The sequence below is a fragment of the Plecotus auritus genome, assembly GCF_963455305.1.
Source record: "Plecotus auritus genome assembly, chromosome: 6".
NCBI classification, from domain to species: Eukaryota; Metazoa; Chordata; class Mammalia; order Chiroptera; family Vespertilionidae; genus Plecotus; species Plecotus auritus.
This window is the reverse complement of record NC_137773.1, coordinates 119,227,433-119,243,631: the sequence shown is the minus strand read 5'-3', so window position 1 is coordinate 119,243,631 and position 16,199 is coordinate 119,227,433. Positions and strand designations below refer to the sequence as shown.

Below are 16,199 nucleotides of genomic sequence, written 5' to 3'. Positions count from 1 at the left end.
ATCCATTAATCCTTAGTGTATAAATTGTAACATTAAAAAGAAATTTTATTAAAGATATGCAACTTTTTAAAAAATCTCAAGATCAAGGTGGTTTTTCTGGAATATTTAGTTACAGGGGCTCTACTGTTTCCTTCACCGAGAGCACTGATCTAGCATATTTTTTATAGAATGTTTTTATAAAATCACTTGTTTTAAGCATTTATCATTATATGCATAAAGACCTCTTGATGAGAATATTATAGACGGTGCATGTTTTTGACATTAGCATTTTATTTGGATGACTAATCTTGCAGATGTGAAATTCTAATGAATTATTCATGATACTGCTTTCCTCTGAAATTTCAGTTTGCTCTTAATGCTAGTTATTATTTTGTTTTTCTCTATAAAATCTGATGAAGAAAAATAAGGGAGTGCTTCCTCAAGAGCAAAGGTCGCCTCCTCATTCCTGTTTCCCAGTTCTCTCAGCGGAGACCATATTTGAAGGCCGAGGACAGAGCTTCAGGCCTGTGATGCTGAAAGCTCTCAGTCCCAATGATTTCAATGCAGTGTTCGAAGCAGCTGATGAAACCAAGCACATGCCCAACAGACACTATCAGCGGTGAGAAGGGGAAAGAAACTTAGGCTGTGGCGACTTTTACCACCAGTGTGAACAACCAGCATTTTATTGCATTTGAGAATGCTATAATGTCAGTAATCAGTACTGACTACACATTTTTTTTATTGTCTGCATCCACAGACACGGAATGATGGAATTACAGTTGATGTCAAGGAATGAGTTTCTTTTATGCCTCATCAAAACAAAACAAAACAAAAAGATTCCTGTTGCTGGCAGCGCCCACCCTCAAAGCGGGGCGAGCGGTCCCGCTGTGCCGTCTTCGCCCGGCGTCTGGGTGGGAGACTGTGTGAACTGCACTGGGCCCACGGATGCCTTTAGATTACAAGTCTCATTCTCAGGATAAAAAAAGCAAAACCAACTCTCAAACACATCCAAAGTATCAACAGGGTATACTATTAACCAAAAGGTATCAAACCATTTAAAACCCTTAAAACGCAAGTTTTTTGCACCCTTGGAAATGGAGCTCAGCTGGAATGTGGAAAGGAGAGGAAATATTTTACTTTTTTTTTTCACGATAAAAAAGCTAGTGATTTACATCATTTTGGGGGTTAAGACTCCAGGCTGTTGGTTACGGTGTGATGGGATGTGGAGGTGTCAGAGCTGACTGTGGGGCCTGCTGGTGGCCCTCGGTCCCGCAGCGGAACTCGGCTGGCAGCACAGGCTCTAGGGACCAGTGGGATGGGTCATCATTCCTGATAGTGCATTTGCCTGATACAAGGGACTATGTCCCTAAGGTATGCTTTTCCTTGGAAAAAAAAAAAGTAACAAATTGTGTTTACATTTTGGCACCTTGTAAAGTGTTTTGTTTTGTTTGTTTTTTAATACAAAATGTTCAATAGCTTTGACACTCCTCGCCATTAATCACCACTTCACTGATAAACTTTGAAAGTGTGACCCTGCAATTTCATCATGCAAAATATTTACTGCAGCAGGAGAAAACATTGTTTAAAACATTTTTTTTCTTTTCAAATGTATGAACTTGTTTAAGATCACCAGGAAGGCAGTGTAGGATAGACACAATGGATTGGAATGTATCAAAAAAACAGATTAACACACATGCCCACGCGCACGCACACACACCAAAAAAAACCTGTACAAAATGCTCCAATCAATGAGAAGAGGAGGAAAAAAGTCTGTTAACTATGTTACAATTTAAAAGCAAAAGAAAAAAAGGTTAGGGAATTTCTCTCTCCCACATGTCAGGAAATGTCATCCGATATTCTTAAAGCAAAGATAACTAAATAAAATACATGTGCAGCATATTCTGCAATTCCATTACATACAGTAGTTTTTTCCCCAAAGCTATTTTTTAAGTATCATGAATATCAAGCAGTTGCACAAAAAGCAAAGGTGTTTTGACAAACAGGTGTATGCATTTATTCCTTTTTAGGAACAATATCTAAAAAAAGAACCGCCCTCCTCCCTCCCCCCAAAAGACAAAGATTCACACAGACACATTGGGATATATGTACAACATAATAAACCCATCCTAAGGAAGCGACTGGGGCAGCCCCACGGGATACAGAATCAGAAGTGTAAAATCATAGCGAAGTTTGCTTGCTGTAAGCCTGAGAATTTTTTTCAGTTGGTTCTCCTGCAAGGCTGTGACACCTGCAACGATATGTAAAGTCTAATTTTTCCTTTTTACCTTTTGCTACAGTCTTTAGACTAAGCATGCAAGACATACGACTAAGTGCAACTGAGTGACTTTTTTTAATTTTAATTTTAATCATTCCCTAAGGTTTGAACTGAGGTATGCGTACTAACAGTTTCTCATGCTGTTCTCTTTACTCATGTCTAGCTACACATGCTGAGAATGAACTAATCTACCAGATTTTTATCCTCTTTTGAATACCAAACTAACCAGCAACCACTCCGTTTAGAAGCACAGGGCCCCCTTCCCACGGCCCTGCTGGCTGCCGCCTGCACCCCAAGCTGCACTGCGGGAAGGCTGCCGGTCGCGCATGACCACAGGCTGCGCCGGTACAGAAAGCCGAGACGCGTCCAAGTCAACTGCCAAAGGAGTTTTTGTACCAAGCTTACGAGTGGACAGGAGTGTTACTTTTAAAAAAAATGAAAAATGCTGGCCAAAGCCTAATCAGAAAACAAAGAAAAAAAATCTTTAAACAAAATAAGAAAAGAGGATATATGACAAGAGAAACCAAAATTACCACAGTGATCACAGTCCTTAAACGAAAGTGGCATACGATCTTCCTTTAAGAAAGTGTATTCTCAAATCAACATCGGATGGTGCAGTTCCACTGCGGGAGCTTCTCTACTCTCTGAATTTCGTGGTAACCGTCTCATCCACTGGACACCCCTGGCTCTCAGGGGCACAGGCGTGTGTTTGAAATGGGACTCCCTTCCTTTGTGTACTGCTTTAATACTGTGTCCTATTTTTATTTCAGTAGCCCCATAATATCTCTTTACAAGAACGAATTTTGGTCTTTGTAGAGATTCAGAAGAGAAAAAAACCCAACAACTAAAAAAAGTAACAACTTTGGTTCCATCATCTGCTTGGCCTTCTAAATTTACGAAGGAGCAGCTCTCTTCCTCAGCTTAGCAACAGCCTACATCTCATCAATTGCCTCTAAATTCTTTTGCCTCCTTTGATCAACAATAAGAGGATATTTGGCTTCATCAGATAAAGCATAAAACAGAGAACATAATTTACCTTTGTGTAATATCTTTGGTAATTTTAGAAAAAAAGGTACAAAGAGTATAAATTAAGCTCCAAAGGGCTCTCAAACTAAAAATAAGAGCTATGGTCCTAGGGGAGCAACTGAGGCAGAGGGCTGCAGGCTGCCAAGTGCCCAGCGCTCCAGGCTGGGGTGGCACTGGTGTGATCCTCACATCCCACACGCTCCTTCCCCAGAGGCCCAGGCTGGATGCGCCCCTCGCTCCATGTCTCCTACAGTTGGTTTTGACACTGGGTTGGTGTGATCACATGGCATACACACTGAGCTGCAGCAGCAAATCTGCACATGTGAAATGAACACTTTAGCTGAACTCAGTCTCCATTAACTCCCACAAGTTCCACCTGAAATCTAATTTGCATTCACACAGATTGATGCCACCAAGCAGGTCTGAACTGATGTTTAAATCCACCACCACCACCACCACCTTCAGCAGAGCTGCTCAGGAAGCCAGCTTTCTGGCCACTTTGTAAACAAAGCGACCCACACTGGTTTAGCATGGCTGGTCCCAAGTTGGTTCCACACAGGTGAGCCTTCAACAGCCAGGTGTCAGTCCCAAGATGATGAGATGTTTGGGGGTGCTGCCTACGTTTCCTTGTGCTGGTGAGACGCTGTGGCATTTACTGAGGATGAAGGCAGCTGCAAAATCAAAGCAGCGGTTCTGAACCAGCCCTTCCCGCTCCTGCACTGCTTTGTGGTGGACCCTGCATTGCTCCCGAGCCCATGCTTTTCTGTCATCCATTCTCTCTCGGGCAGGCCCCACTCTGCGCGAGGACCTGCATGTGTAGAGTGCAGCATTTGGGACCTTTTAGAAAAAGACCAAAACGGAATGTTTTCTTACTTTAGAGAAAACATGGTGATGTCTGAAGAAAAATGGAATGAGTGACAGAAAACTACAAACAAGAAATGACATTCAGCGCTGTATAATAAAAACACCTATAACATTCATCACAAGGTACAGAAACGCGAAGCCTCCAAGAGGCCGTGGGCCCAAGTGGAGGCCTGAGGTCAGAACTTAAAATGGTAGAGTAGAAGCAAGAAGAAAAAGCAATACATTAAAAAGTTTGGGATAATTATTTTTAACCCCCTCCCCCCAATAAACACACAAAGGCCTTCCCCATCCCAACTGGAAGCAAAAAAACCCAAACAAACAAAACCCCACGCTGGAGTAAAGGCAGTGACAATCAACATGCAGTACTGTGCAAGCAGGCCGCCCAAGGAGCCATAGCTTCTGGGAGCGGCGTGGCTGCAGCGTAGGTGCACATGCTCAGTTGGGTGTCCTCAGGGTCCAACGTTGGCAGGACTGCAGTTCAGAGTCTGCTGCTAAAAGCGAGTCAGTTTAGCAAATTTACAACAGCTGCTGACTGTTAGAGAGGAAAATCCCAAGTACCAAACACGTCCATCCGATGCACAGAGTACAAATTCCTTTTTTTCAACAAAAAGTAGAAAAATCAAAAATACTCCCAAATGGGGTTCTGGATGGCACTGAGTTACACCTTTCAGAGTTTTGTCAAAGCGCAGTGAGACTCCTCCAGACGGTACAGCAAATGGAGAACAACGTCACTGCTCATTTCTGACATTTTGTTTTTTCCTAATCTTCATTTTTGGGGTTGGCCTACCCATTCATTCCATGTCCTCATTTACTGCTTCGTCTTCGTAATCTCTGTCCTGGTCAAAATCTGGACTGTGGTTGGCTGTGGTCACTAAGGACAGAGGCCCTTCGGTCTCCTCCGGGTCCAGGGGCTCCTCTTTGACGTGCACAGGATGCCTGGAAGCAAGAAAAGGTTCTTGAGAGAACTGCCCGCCCAGTGCAATTTAGCTGTTTTGCGCATCACAAAAGCGCATCTAGACCACACTGTCCAACACAGCAGCGCGAGCCACAGGTGGCCATTTAAATGAAAATTAATACAATTTAAAATTCAGTGTCTCCACTGCACCGGCCACATTTTCAATGCTCAAGGTCAGGTGTCCGCAAGGCCACTGGACGGGACAGCACAGAGCAGGCATCCTGGCCTCACAGTGGTGCTCCCGCCCTGGTGGCTGGAGCCTGGTGGTCTCTGGACCAACCGGCCGTCCTCCTCCCAGGGGCCTCAGGCCAGCGCACCCCACTCCCTGAGGGTCTTGTGAGGAGGCAGATGTGACTCAGCGGGTCTGGAGGGCCTGAGACTGCATGCGCATACGGTCCCTGGTGACGCTGCTGGTCGGAGGACCACACTGAGCCCTTGTGGCATCCTGGGTGATGACTACAAATCTTCACATCACCACCGAACTAGGACTCTGTGGGGCAGCGCGGCCGGCGGCAGGAGAGCGGAGGCTGTGCTGCTTTGCTCGTTAGCATGCGGACCCCGCGAGAGAACTCCCCTGAGAACGACCCAAGTGAAGTCCTATCATTAATCAACTTCAAGCAAACACAGCAAAGAGACACCATGATACATGCTTGAAACTCCAAATTAATGCATATTTTTACAAACTGTCAATAAGGCAAGAAAAGCCCTGCCAGGAAACACAAACTAAGAGGAAAATGCTCCCTTAACACAACAAGATGATAAGAAAGCAGAGCCCCAATCAGAATAGTAAGGCTGTCAGCTGTAAACAAGGCCCAACAGGAGGCCACTGGTGCAGCCGGAAGGGCCTGGGGGAGGCCGCCAATGGCCTCATTAGGGACTGAGTGTGGCTCAGCTGGAGGGGCCCACAGGGATGGCAGGACATCACTCTGATAAAAATTGAGAAATGTTCGTAAATCATATTTACAACCAGGCCTTTGCAAATACAAATCACTTGGTGCTACAGGGCTTTGATATGTAAAAGAACTGTTCTGTTCACGTTAAAGGCCCTTCCTGGGACAGCCACAGAAGGGAGGATGTTGTAACTGACATTATCAAGTTATTATTAGTAATAAGAGGTGTTCCTGTAGATGGACGGCTGGCTTCCTGAGTAATTGATGCTGTGCCCAAACCCGAAGGCCGCCTGAGCCACTTAAAACAAACAGGGGTGCTGTGTGTTGCCCCTACCCTGTGAACCTTCAGAAAACCCACAGACTCCAAACCGAGAGAGGAGGGGAGCAGATGGCAGGATGAAACGCTTTCTTAGATTGTGCCCATAGTCTTAAAAGCTACTTGCAAAATAAAATGTACCCGAGCTGTGTAATAACATGCTTTACTAGTTGTGGTCCATCTACTTTTAGTTTTCTGATGGTCCTATTTGTCTGTGCTTCTACTGTGAGACCTGGACTGGCTACATAATTTGCAGAGCCCTCTGTAAAGGGAAACTGGTTCAAAATTTAGTAAGAATTTCAAGCTGGAAGCAGTCCTGAGCATGGCATCCTTCCTGTCCCACTGCACACCATATGTGATATGCCTGGACAGTCGGCCCTGGCAAGGATCCCCTGCACTCTTTTGGGAAGGATTAGGTGTACTGATTATTATTCCTTAAAAAAAAGTCACCCGTATTAGAGGAGGTGTTTGGTTTTTGCTATCCTCTCCATTTGGGGTCATATTTCCATATCCTATGAGCTACTCTGTGTGTGTGACGGCTCCCGTCCTGCTCTTTGTGGAACACAGTGGCAACTTCTATCCATGAATCTTTCTCCCTCTGTTGATTTGCCTCTTTAGGATAATTTTCTAAGAATGAAATTGTTAGAGCAAAGGCCAAAGCATCATTATGGTTTTTATGATTTGTTGTGATAATAATTTCCAAAGGGGCTGTATCATTTTAGACTCAACCTCATCAGCACCAATATTACTTTAAAAATTTTTTTGTTGCTTAGCAGGTATAAGATAAGCTCGAATTACCCTAAATTGTGTTTCTTGAATTACTGACAACAGTGTACATTTTTTCATGTTTGTTTCATATTTTCAATATTGAGAACTGTTAATTCATAAACTACCAACTTCTTCATTAATGACGTGGTTGTGACTACTAGGCAGAATCGAATCTGTGTTTGACTTTGCTATAGATTGAAGTTAAATGTAGTTTCCTTGATCAACATTTTCCCAGTTTCATTTTCTCAAACTATCATATTTATTAAAACTTTTCAGATTTACAGATCTGAATTTGATGACGTTGAGATGATACAAGACTATGGACTGGAGGGAGCGGGAGGACCTAGAAGAAATCAGTCATCAGGAAGTTTTTGCTTTATAGTTTTAGACTGACAAATATTTTGCTGGGAAAAATGAAATAAATAAAAATCATAAGCCTGCCAACACAGTTCACATTAGGGAGTATTCCCCCCACCCCTAAATTTGCAGCCAAATCTCAGTAAGATTATTAGCATCCCAAAGACACAGGTTATGACCCTATCATGCATGCCTACTGGCTCAGTCCGTGCCGAGTGCAGGTTGGTCCCCAGCCAATGTGAACTGATGAGACTGCTGTGTGACAACCAGACAACACACCAGAACCAGAGTGAAATCCAGCTTCTTGTCCCCAGCAGGTGCTGAGTGTGCCAGCGCAGCAGCACCAGCACGCAGCGCTCAGACAGCGGAGGAGCCGGCCTTCCGTGCAGGACACACTTTGGGTGAGACACACGCTTCCTTCGCCCACGTGTCTCCAGAAACGGGAGCTGCAGGCCTCTCCTCTTCTCTTGCAGATCAACCCCACACACCTGCCCCATCTTTCTCTCCAACTCCTACTTCCCAAAGGGCTACCAGCGAATAACTAAAACCACACATTTCCGCTCTCACGTCCCAGTAATTCCTTTGTTAGCCATTCTGGGAACAGCGTTTTTAACTGAAGCTGGCTGGTGTTTAATGGCATTGTGATCCCAGGGTGTGTGCAAAGCTTGCAGTATTTTGCTTTGTAACTCCTTTAGCTCCTATCAGGCTAAAAGTATAATGCCCCAAAGCCATGATTATGTGACTACCTTCCAGGGTTTCAAAAGAGAAACAAAATGTAATGGTATTTGAGTGTCACAGAAACAGTAAGAATGTGGAGTTCTGTTTCAACACCAGACGTTAGCTGGGCCACGGCACTAACAAGGTCCTTAAGCCTTGCTGTAAAGTTTACAGCTTGATTTACTTCAATAGACTGGAACAGTTAAGAAACAATTTGCATCATAGCAGGGTAATGCACATTGGACAAGAATGGAAACTATGCCATTACAGAGTCTGCTTAATGGAAATATGGGGTCAAAAAGAGTAACAGTCTATGACACTGATAGCAGGCACAGGGAATATACTGTTGACATGTGATTAGATTTAGCAAACAGTGTGAACCTGTGAGATTTAAGCAAAAAATCATATGCATTTTAATGTCTTTATGTAGGGTTTCTTTTTAAAAAAAAACCGTTGAAACCTTCATTTTGTTAAAAATTATGCTGATATAAAACATGGTTTCTGATAATACTGGGGTTAATTTAAAGTTGTTAAACAAATTAACTTTATAGTGACTTTATCTTGTATAGCAAAAGTCACATTACTCTAAAATGTTGCCTAGGTTTCTATCCAAATTTATTTTTTTTCTTTTTAAGTGGTCCTTTAAACTAAATAATAGGAATATACATCAACTAAACCTTGGAGTCCATAAGATTATGAGAAATGGTATACTTCTAGTCAATAACTTCAGATATTTTTGCTCTACTGAGTATTTCTTGAATTGGCTTATATAGCAATTTATATTTGCTCTGAACTTCCTTAATATCTGAATAAGTACTCCTGTCATGACAATGATTTAAAGATGAAAACATGTGATACAATAGAAACCCCAAGCAGCATTAGAAAGCATGATCTATGGGAACATCTCTCAGAATAATGGGGAGTAAAGGCTAAGCGACTATTCCTATAAACTAAAAATCACTTCCAGCTTTAAAAATCCTTTTCAGATTACTTTAGGCTTAAACCAAATGCTAAATAATCAAATTTCAGATCCCCCCAACCCAACAACTACCCTGGCAGACAGCATTTTTTCTGTCATTAGATGCCAATTCATTCTGTTGCTAATTGCTATAGGTCATATTTTCCATTCCTATTGCTCAAATGATCTTCAAATAAGATGTTAATCGGTAATTCAGAGGCCCGGTAGTTAAACAGCTTCTTCTGAGAGCTGGCAGCAGGCACACTGATCAGTTTATTCTGAAAGTGGGCGTCATTTTGCAGCCACTTGCTAAAAAGCACTCATTCTATGACCCCCCCACCCAACCCAGTCATTTGGGCGAGTGTGGTTTCTCTTCTTTTTGACCTTTTCCCCCTGAGAGAGGGCACTGTCAGGTCCGCCTGTTCCCTCCCCTGGCCCCCCACAGGGGCCGAAGCCTTTCCTGGGTCTGCCTGCTCCTGGGCCATTCACATTCAGCATGGATAGCCATTGCCCTCACTTCACTCAGTCACGTGTGCGCTCATTATACTGCCGTCTGCTGCCTGAACGCTCCTATTAATTTTCCTTCTGATTTTAACAGCAATCTATCAATCATGCTGCCTTTCATTTGTGCCATCATCGCCGCCTGGGAATGGCGCTCCGGCACTGTGTTCATGGTGAAGCTCATCCCACAAGCAGGCAAACAGCATCCCTTTCTCCCTGGCAGGTGCAGCATGCCAGAGACCTGAACACACAAAACTGCTGCACAGTGGTACACACTGACTTTAGGGGGACAAAGTAGGGTGGGAGGCAGAGGGTGGAAGTAATGGCCCAGGATGCTAGGCAGAGGGCAGAGAAGCAACCTGATCCCACTCTAGTGCTGTGCACACTTGGTAGTGCTGCATGAAGCCGGCCCTTTTCCTGGGGAAGTTAGACAATGGTGCTAAGTGAGCTAAAATGTTTCCAGAAGCACTGGGTTCTGGGAAATAAAAAATTATAGAAAAGGTATAAAAAGTGGCCGCAGAAAGGCTTGTGTGCACATAGGACAGGGAGACGGAGGTCTGGCGCAGAGGTCTCTGGGGACAGTACTCACACGGCCTGCACGGGGGATCTGCCGGGGCTGCTGTCGCTCTCGGTGCTGTTGGCGTGCTCCACCGCCCCGTTCAGCTCTTCCCGCATGGCGCTGGCCAGGCCGCCCAGAGTGGGGTTCCCCATGGAAGCGGTAGTGTACAGAGGTATACTGTTCTCAGCCATGGAAGCCTGTCATCAACCGAGAGAACAATTAGGATGCAGGGTGCACAGAGAAGGGAGCTACTCACGAAGAGTGTAGGCAATCATCTTCAGCTTAAGCTCATTATAGTGTAGTTGGCAAAGGCAAGTTTCTAATGACAAGGATTTTGCTTTAAAAGTAAGACTTGGGACACACGTCCCAAGCTTAGTTTCAAAGAACTCCCTGGGGGGATCAGACGCCCGCAGGGAGGGAAGGCTCCATCAGCCCTGCTGGGCAGAGTCACATGGTCCAGACAAGGCCATCTAATATGAGGTTTGTGTCTGATGCCTTTTTTCAAGAGCCAACTGAATATTTCCAGATCACAGGGAAATGTAATGGAATTTTCATTTCTTTATCCACTTTGATGACTCCAGTATTGGATATTAGAGATTTGATCACATTATTCTGACTGCACAGCTCAAACTTATGAGAACTTCCATAAACATTACTTCATAGATCCTATAGAAGAGGAAGAGATTATAGAATTGGAATAAATTTTTATCTTCCCCCATCATTTCTGTTTAAATGGTTTTTTAATCTGTTTAGTGTAGTTTGAGAAACTGGTTGAAGGTAACACCCGCAAATCTTTCACTCTCAGACCTAGAATCACCTAGAATGTTAGGACTAAAAATAAATAGATGGATAGATAGGTATGTAGGTAGGTAGATAGATAGATAGATAGATAGATAAATCTCTGCCAAAAGGAAGCTCTAAATTGTATTTCTTTTGGGAACTTAAGTAGATCTATACTGAAGGTGACAAAGTCAGTCCAAATGAGTGTCAGCAAAAAAGTGTGGAGATGAAAAAACAATCCTGAACTTACTGTGGAACACTGTCCACTTGAAAGCTCTGCTGGGACTATCATGAGTCTCTTTTCCCTGGAAATACCCCAGAGTGGCTCTCACTGGGTCATTTCATCATTAGACAGTTGCAACGTGGTCAAAGTGGGGCCATCTCTAGCTTGTGTTTTAGCAGCTTCTCGAGTTAAAAATTGAGAAATAAAATTGAAATGTTTATGAGAATGTGCTCTTGGGGATGAATTCGTCACCCAACTGACAGGGCCATCGTCTTGGGGTCCTTTCTCCTTGGCTCTCAACGTGTTCGAGGTTGAGGCCATTTCCGACTGGGACTAAGGCCCGACAGGCACAGTGGCGAGAGGCATCCAAAAGGCAAGTGCTCACACTGATGCTCAAACAAGAAAGATGTAAGTGAGGAGAACCAGCCTTGTCCCCTTAAAAAACGACCAGTTGGCTGCACAGGGAACCTGGCACCCACTGCACAACAGAGCCGCTTGAACATTCTTCGTTGAGTAAATGATCAAAGCAACCCCCCCTGCCCCCCAAACAAGGTTAGAAACTGCTTATGCCTAAACAAGTGTTCCTCTTGTAGCTGATGTCACCTCAGGAACAGCTGCATGGCAATTTGTATGATGGGCCTAATTATATAAATGGTCCTGCGCACAGCACGTGGTTTCACACCAAACTGGCACCTCTGCCGAAAACATGACGGCGCTTCAGGAATTCTGCTGAAGCCCTAAGTGCCATCGCTCCTGGGATGTGAGCGCCTCGGGGTCCTGGGGAAAAGGTATCTATAAATACGAAGCTTACAGTTACCTTTAGTTACTTCACTTTTTCAAAGCATAATGCAATCTGTCCCAAGTCCAATGTTATATTTCTGTAGTGGATTCTGCTGTCCTATTTTATATACTATGCAGCGTGCATTATGTCACACCAGTGATCTTTTTCAGATGCTGCTCCGCTATGATTTCTACTTGTCGTGAAAAAGGGCACTAATGGGAAGGGAGGCTGCTGGTGGGGCTTTATTTAATTTGCACAGCAGACAGGTTTCTTCTGACACATATACTGACCATGGTCCACACAGAGCGAGGAAGGAAAGACCTCCCCAACGGGAAGCGGCACCGACGGACACACTCACTTCCTGATGTGCTAAGGGGTACCAGGAACGGCAGCAGCACTGGGGGCTCTCGGTGAAAACAAGGAGGGTGCAGAGGAGGCAGAAAACGAGTGTTTGGAAGATGAGGGGCGTGTGGTTCTGCAACCACAGAGCATGCCAACTGAAATCAGTCACACAGCTGAGGGAACCCAGAGGACAGAGGTTCGCTGCTTTTTTCCCTTTCCGCCTCATGAATGTAAAATGTGCTTGTAATCTTAATACTATTCCAGATAGAGCAGAGCAGTCTTTAAATTCACAGTTCACAAGACTCCAGGGAAAGTAGTCGCTAATGAATGGTATTTACAGTGGCGGCATCTAAGCGTGCTTTCATTTGCTTTTCTAAAGTTCCTGTGTAAACTACACGTAATTAAAAGAAATGCAGAGTGTAGTTCCTCCTGGTGGGTTTGGTTTAGGCTAAGAATAAATAAATATAATTACTGAAAAGCTAAGTTCAGTGCATTTGCCTCCGCATGGACACTGTGTAAAAGGCATGCCATCCATTCTCGGGAGCCTGAGCCTCTGCCGGATGACCTGGGGAGTGATTTTGTGGGATGCAGAGTAGGTGCTCAATAAATATTGGATTTATGAGCGGTGAAGCCAGGTTCCCATCATTGTCTCCTCTTTAACCCAGCCCTTTCCCATAATGCCAAGTGTCTCAACCACTGGTTCATTATTATCCCGTAAGGAACTTTTTAAAAACGTTTGCTTCTGGATCCGTGCCGCCCCCACATGAAGTATGAATATCTGCCTATGTGCAAAGGCCTCTGGAGGGGCACAGACACTGTAACGGTGGAGAACCGATCTCAGGGTGCTATGGCCCCCAGAATGCATGCTGCAAAGGTCTTCAGTGGCCTGCAGCTCCATCTACAGAACATGTCATCTAAAAGCGATCAAGACTCCCTGGGTCTGTGTTCCAGAACAATCCAGGTAGATCAAGTTCAATCAGGGCCCCTGGCCACAGGGACAGCCGACCTGGGAACTGCTGAGGGGCTTGGGTCCCTCCCAGGCACTTGCCGGAGGGGCCCTGCGGTCCTCCTTGGCTTACAAACGACGATGGCTTGGGAAGTGAGGAGCACAGGAACGCAGAGGTGCGCAAGGCGGAGTGCTGCCCTGGGAGCTCTGGTGTGCTGGTGATCTCCCTCCTGCTCAGCCGGCCTCACCCCAGCACAGCGCTCAGGGCCCGATCTGCCAGAGGAAAGGCACCCTGTGCCTCGGTGGCTCCAGCAATCTGCGGTACCCGGAGTTTATTCAGCACCTCCATCACTTACACACCACAACTTCCTACCACTCAGCGACCCACACCGGACCCCCGCGCCCCTGCCCCACACAAGAGGAAAGATGCTAAAATAGACTTGAAAAGGAGAAATGAAAAGCCCCGCTTTCTCTGTGGAGCCTGAACAATAGGAGGCACGTGATGGCGGCCTATCGCCAGCACATTAATAGCTGTGCTGCAGTAATTACACTTGTGGTATTTTTGCCTCAAGTGAAATTCTGAAATAAGAGGATGGAAATTATGATACCGCTGATAAATATTAATAAGTGAACTTTTAATTTTTTTGCCACAATATTCAAAATGCTAAGCATCCTGTGAACGCTGAAGCAGCCGATGTGTTTGCCTCCAGGGAGGACGATGCTTTGTGCACTTAAGAAAAAAGTTTAACGGAATTAAAATTTAATATCTAATTAGAGTGAGGCTAATATATTTTGAGATGAACGGGGAGGCACTGCCCCTGCGCACGCTCGGGACGGCCATCGATCTTACCTGCAAAGCCGCGTTGAGAGGCGTGCAGTAGGCGTGGCTGCTCTGCATGTTTTTAATGAGGGAAGGGTTACTGCACAAGAGAAAGAAAACTCAAGTTAAATGCAATCACCCCTGAGTTCCTAGCTACGTTTTGTTCAAGCTTTCTGGCATCCTTCCAAATCAGAAACATCCCCCACTATCAACCAGAGAGGGCTTTCTCCGGATCTCCTGGCTTTATTGGGTTGGTCTGTGAACTCCTCTGGGAATACAGATTTTGCTATTCAAGGAAACTGGGTGTAAAACTGCAGCTTAAGTAATGGGCACTCCCTCCATTGATGAATTTTTGTGCCACAAAATACTGGCCTCTGCCAGTTTGTAAAGCTGCCATTCCGACAGAGAGCAGAGCCCTGGGCTGCGGCAGTGAGCCGGGCGCCCCTAGCCTCCCAGACTCCAGGCGGCATCTCTCCAGGCCCCAAGCTGGGGAGTGGCAGCTGGGGAAGGGCCCGGGCTCCTGGGCAGGCCTCCGAGCGGGTTTCCAGGGAGAAACGGAGGGAAGGCGGGGCCGGGAGAGGGTCACTGCCCTGCAGGCCGAGGCTGCTCTGGCACAGCCAAGTCTGGGGGGCAGGAGGATATTTAATGCTGGGTCCAGTCACTGAAGACAAGAGACTTTTTAAAGAAAATCTCTAATCTGGTAGAGTGAAAATATTAAATGATCACAGAGGAGATACTGTGGGGAAGAAGTGGCTCTGGTAAGAAGTACCTCCACTTATTGGAGCCAGCAGAGGAAGGATACGCACAGATATCCATTTCTTTACTAAGCGTGGAGCATTTTAATCAAACATCCACTACATTTATATTATTATTCTGAGTAAGCAAAAACAGGAAGAAATTTACCCAATCACAAATTTTAACTCTAAATAAAAGCTTCCTTTTTACTTGGAGGGATTACGAGTCACACAGAAGTATTTAGTGATAGGGCCCCTGTTAGCTGCTGAATCAAAAGGTGACCAGTATTTGCATTAAAGACATCAAAAAAGCATTGCTCAAGGCACTGGTGTTCCAAGGAAAACCGAGAGGACGTGCAAGTCACACGGTTAAGCTCCGTGGAGCAAGCTGTGGCACTGCCACCCGGTGAGATGCGAAACTACATGGGATGAGTCCACCATGCAAAGCCAAAGCAACAGCAGAAAACAAAAAACAAAAGCAAGTTAAAGGCTCTTACTGTGCGACAAGCTCGTCAAAGTTTTCATCGGGGCAGTATTTGCGAGGACGGCCTCGTTGAATATGGCGGCCACGTTTAAACTCTTCATCATCAACTGTCCAAAAGGACCCACACTCATCCTCTACTCTGATAAAGCACTTATGCAGTGAGAGGTTGGTGCGAATGGCACCCTGGGGTAGGAGCAGCAGCAAAGGAGATGAAGTGGCAACAAAGGGAGACGGGGTTGGGGGCAGAACAGACATCCAATACAGGGAACAGGAAAAAGAAAATAAAATGCAATAAGCATAAGCAAATGGTTTGTGAGGGTTAATATGCATTGCCACCTAAAAGCTACTAGCATGTGATGCAACAAAGACTGGCAAGCAGGGTGGGGACTGGTGGGTATACAACAGGAGGGATGGAATGCTTTTTTGCTTCCCTTAACTGAGACAACGTGAAACCAATTCTTTGGTCTAACACCATCTAGCAGCCAAAAGCCTCTACGTTACACTTGTTAGCACAATCCAAGCTGGGCTGAGAAGTTCAAACGTGGTGGACGTACCCACTGATCTTTTGTGGCCTTCGTTTTTGGAACTCTACTTCATCCACTGTCCATACCGCCCCTTTAACGTTCTCTACTCGCACAAAACACTTGTGGAGACTAAGATTATGACGCACTGCATTCTGCAGCAAGTATAAAAGAGAGAACATTGACATTTTCTATGAGAAAAGACTCCAAAAACAGCAGTAAATTCAGCCTAACAGCCCACATTTGTAAAAGCATCCCCAAGAGCTATAGTTACCACCCCCAGGGATGACCTTCTTGTGGTCAAGAGTGCCTTTTCCAAAAGCAAAGATAAAAAACCAAAACCATAAATTAATTGTACTTTGGCATCTCAGGCTAGTCTCTGATCATAGCGATCCAGAAGAAA

At 45.1% G+C, this 16,199-nt stretch overlaps 1 protein-coding gene across 4 annotated transcripts in view; it reads right to left on the bottom strand.

Moving 5' to 3' along the window:
• Positions 1–642: 642 nt before the first annotated feature.
• FOXP1 (forkhead box P1) overlaps positions 643–16,199 on the bottom strand; it is a 560,454-nt gene continuing 544,897 nt past the window's right edge. For all 4 annotated transcript variants that reach the window (XM_080676551.1, XM_080676553.1, XM_080676554.1 and 1 more), the window contains 4 exons: positions 15,830–15,951; positions 14,088–14,157; positions 10,196–10,362; positions 643–5,080 (listed from right to left, as the gene is read on the bottom strand). In XM_080676551.1, the coding sequence (XP_080532677.1) occupies positions 4,936–5,080; positions 10,196–10,362; positions 14,088–14,157; positions 15,830–15,951 (504 nt within the window). In that variant the 3' untranslated portion in view covers positions 643–4,935. The remainder of the gene's footprint in view (positions 5,081–10,195; positions 10,363–14,087; positions 14,158–15,829; positions 15,952–16,199) is intronic.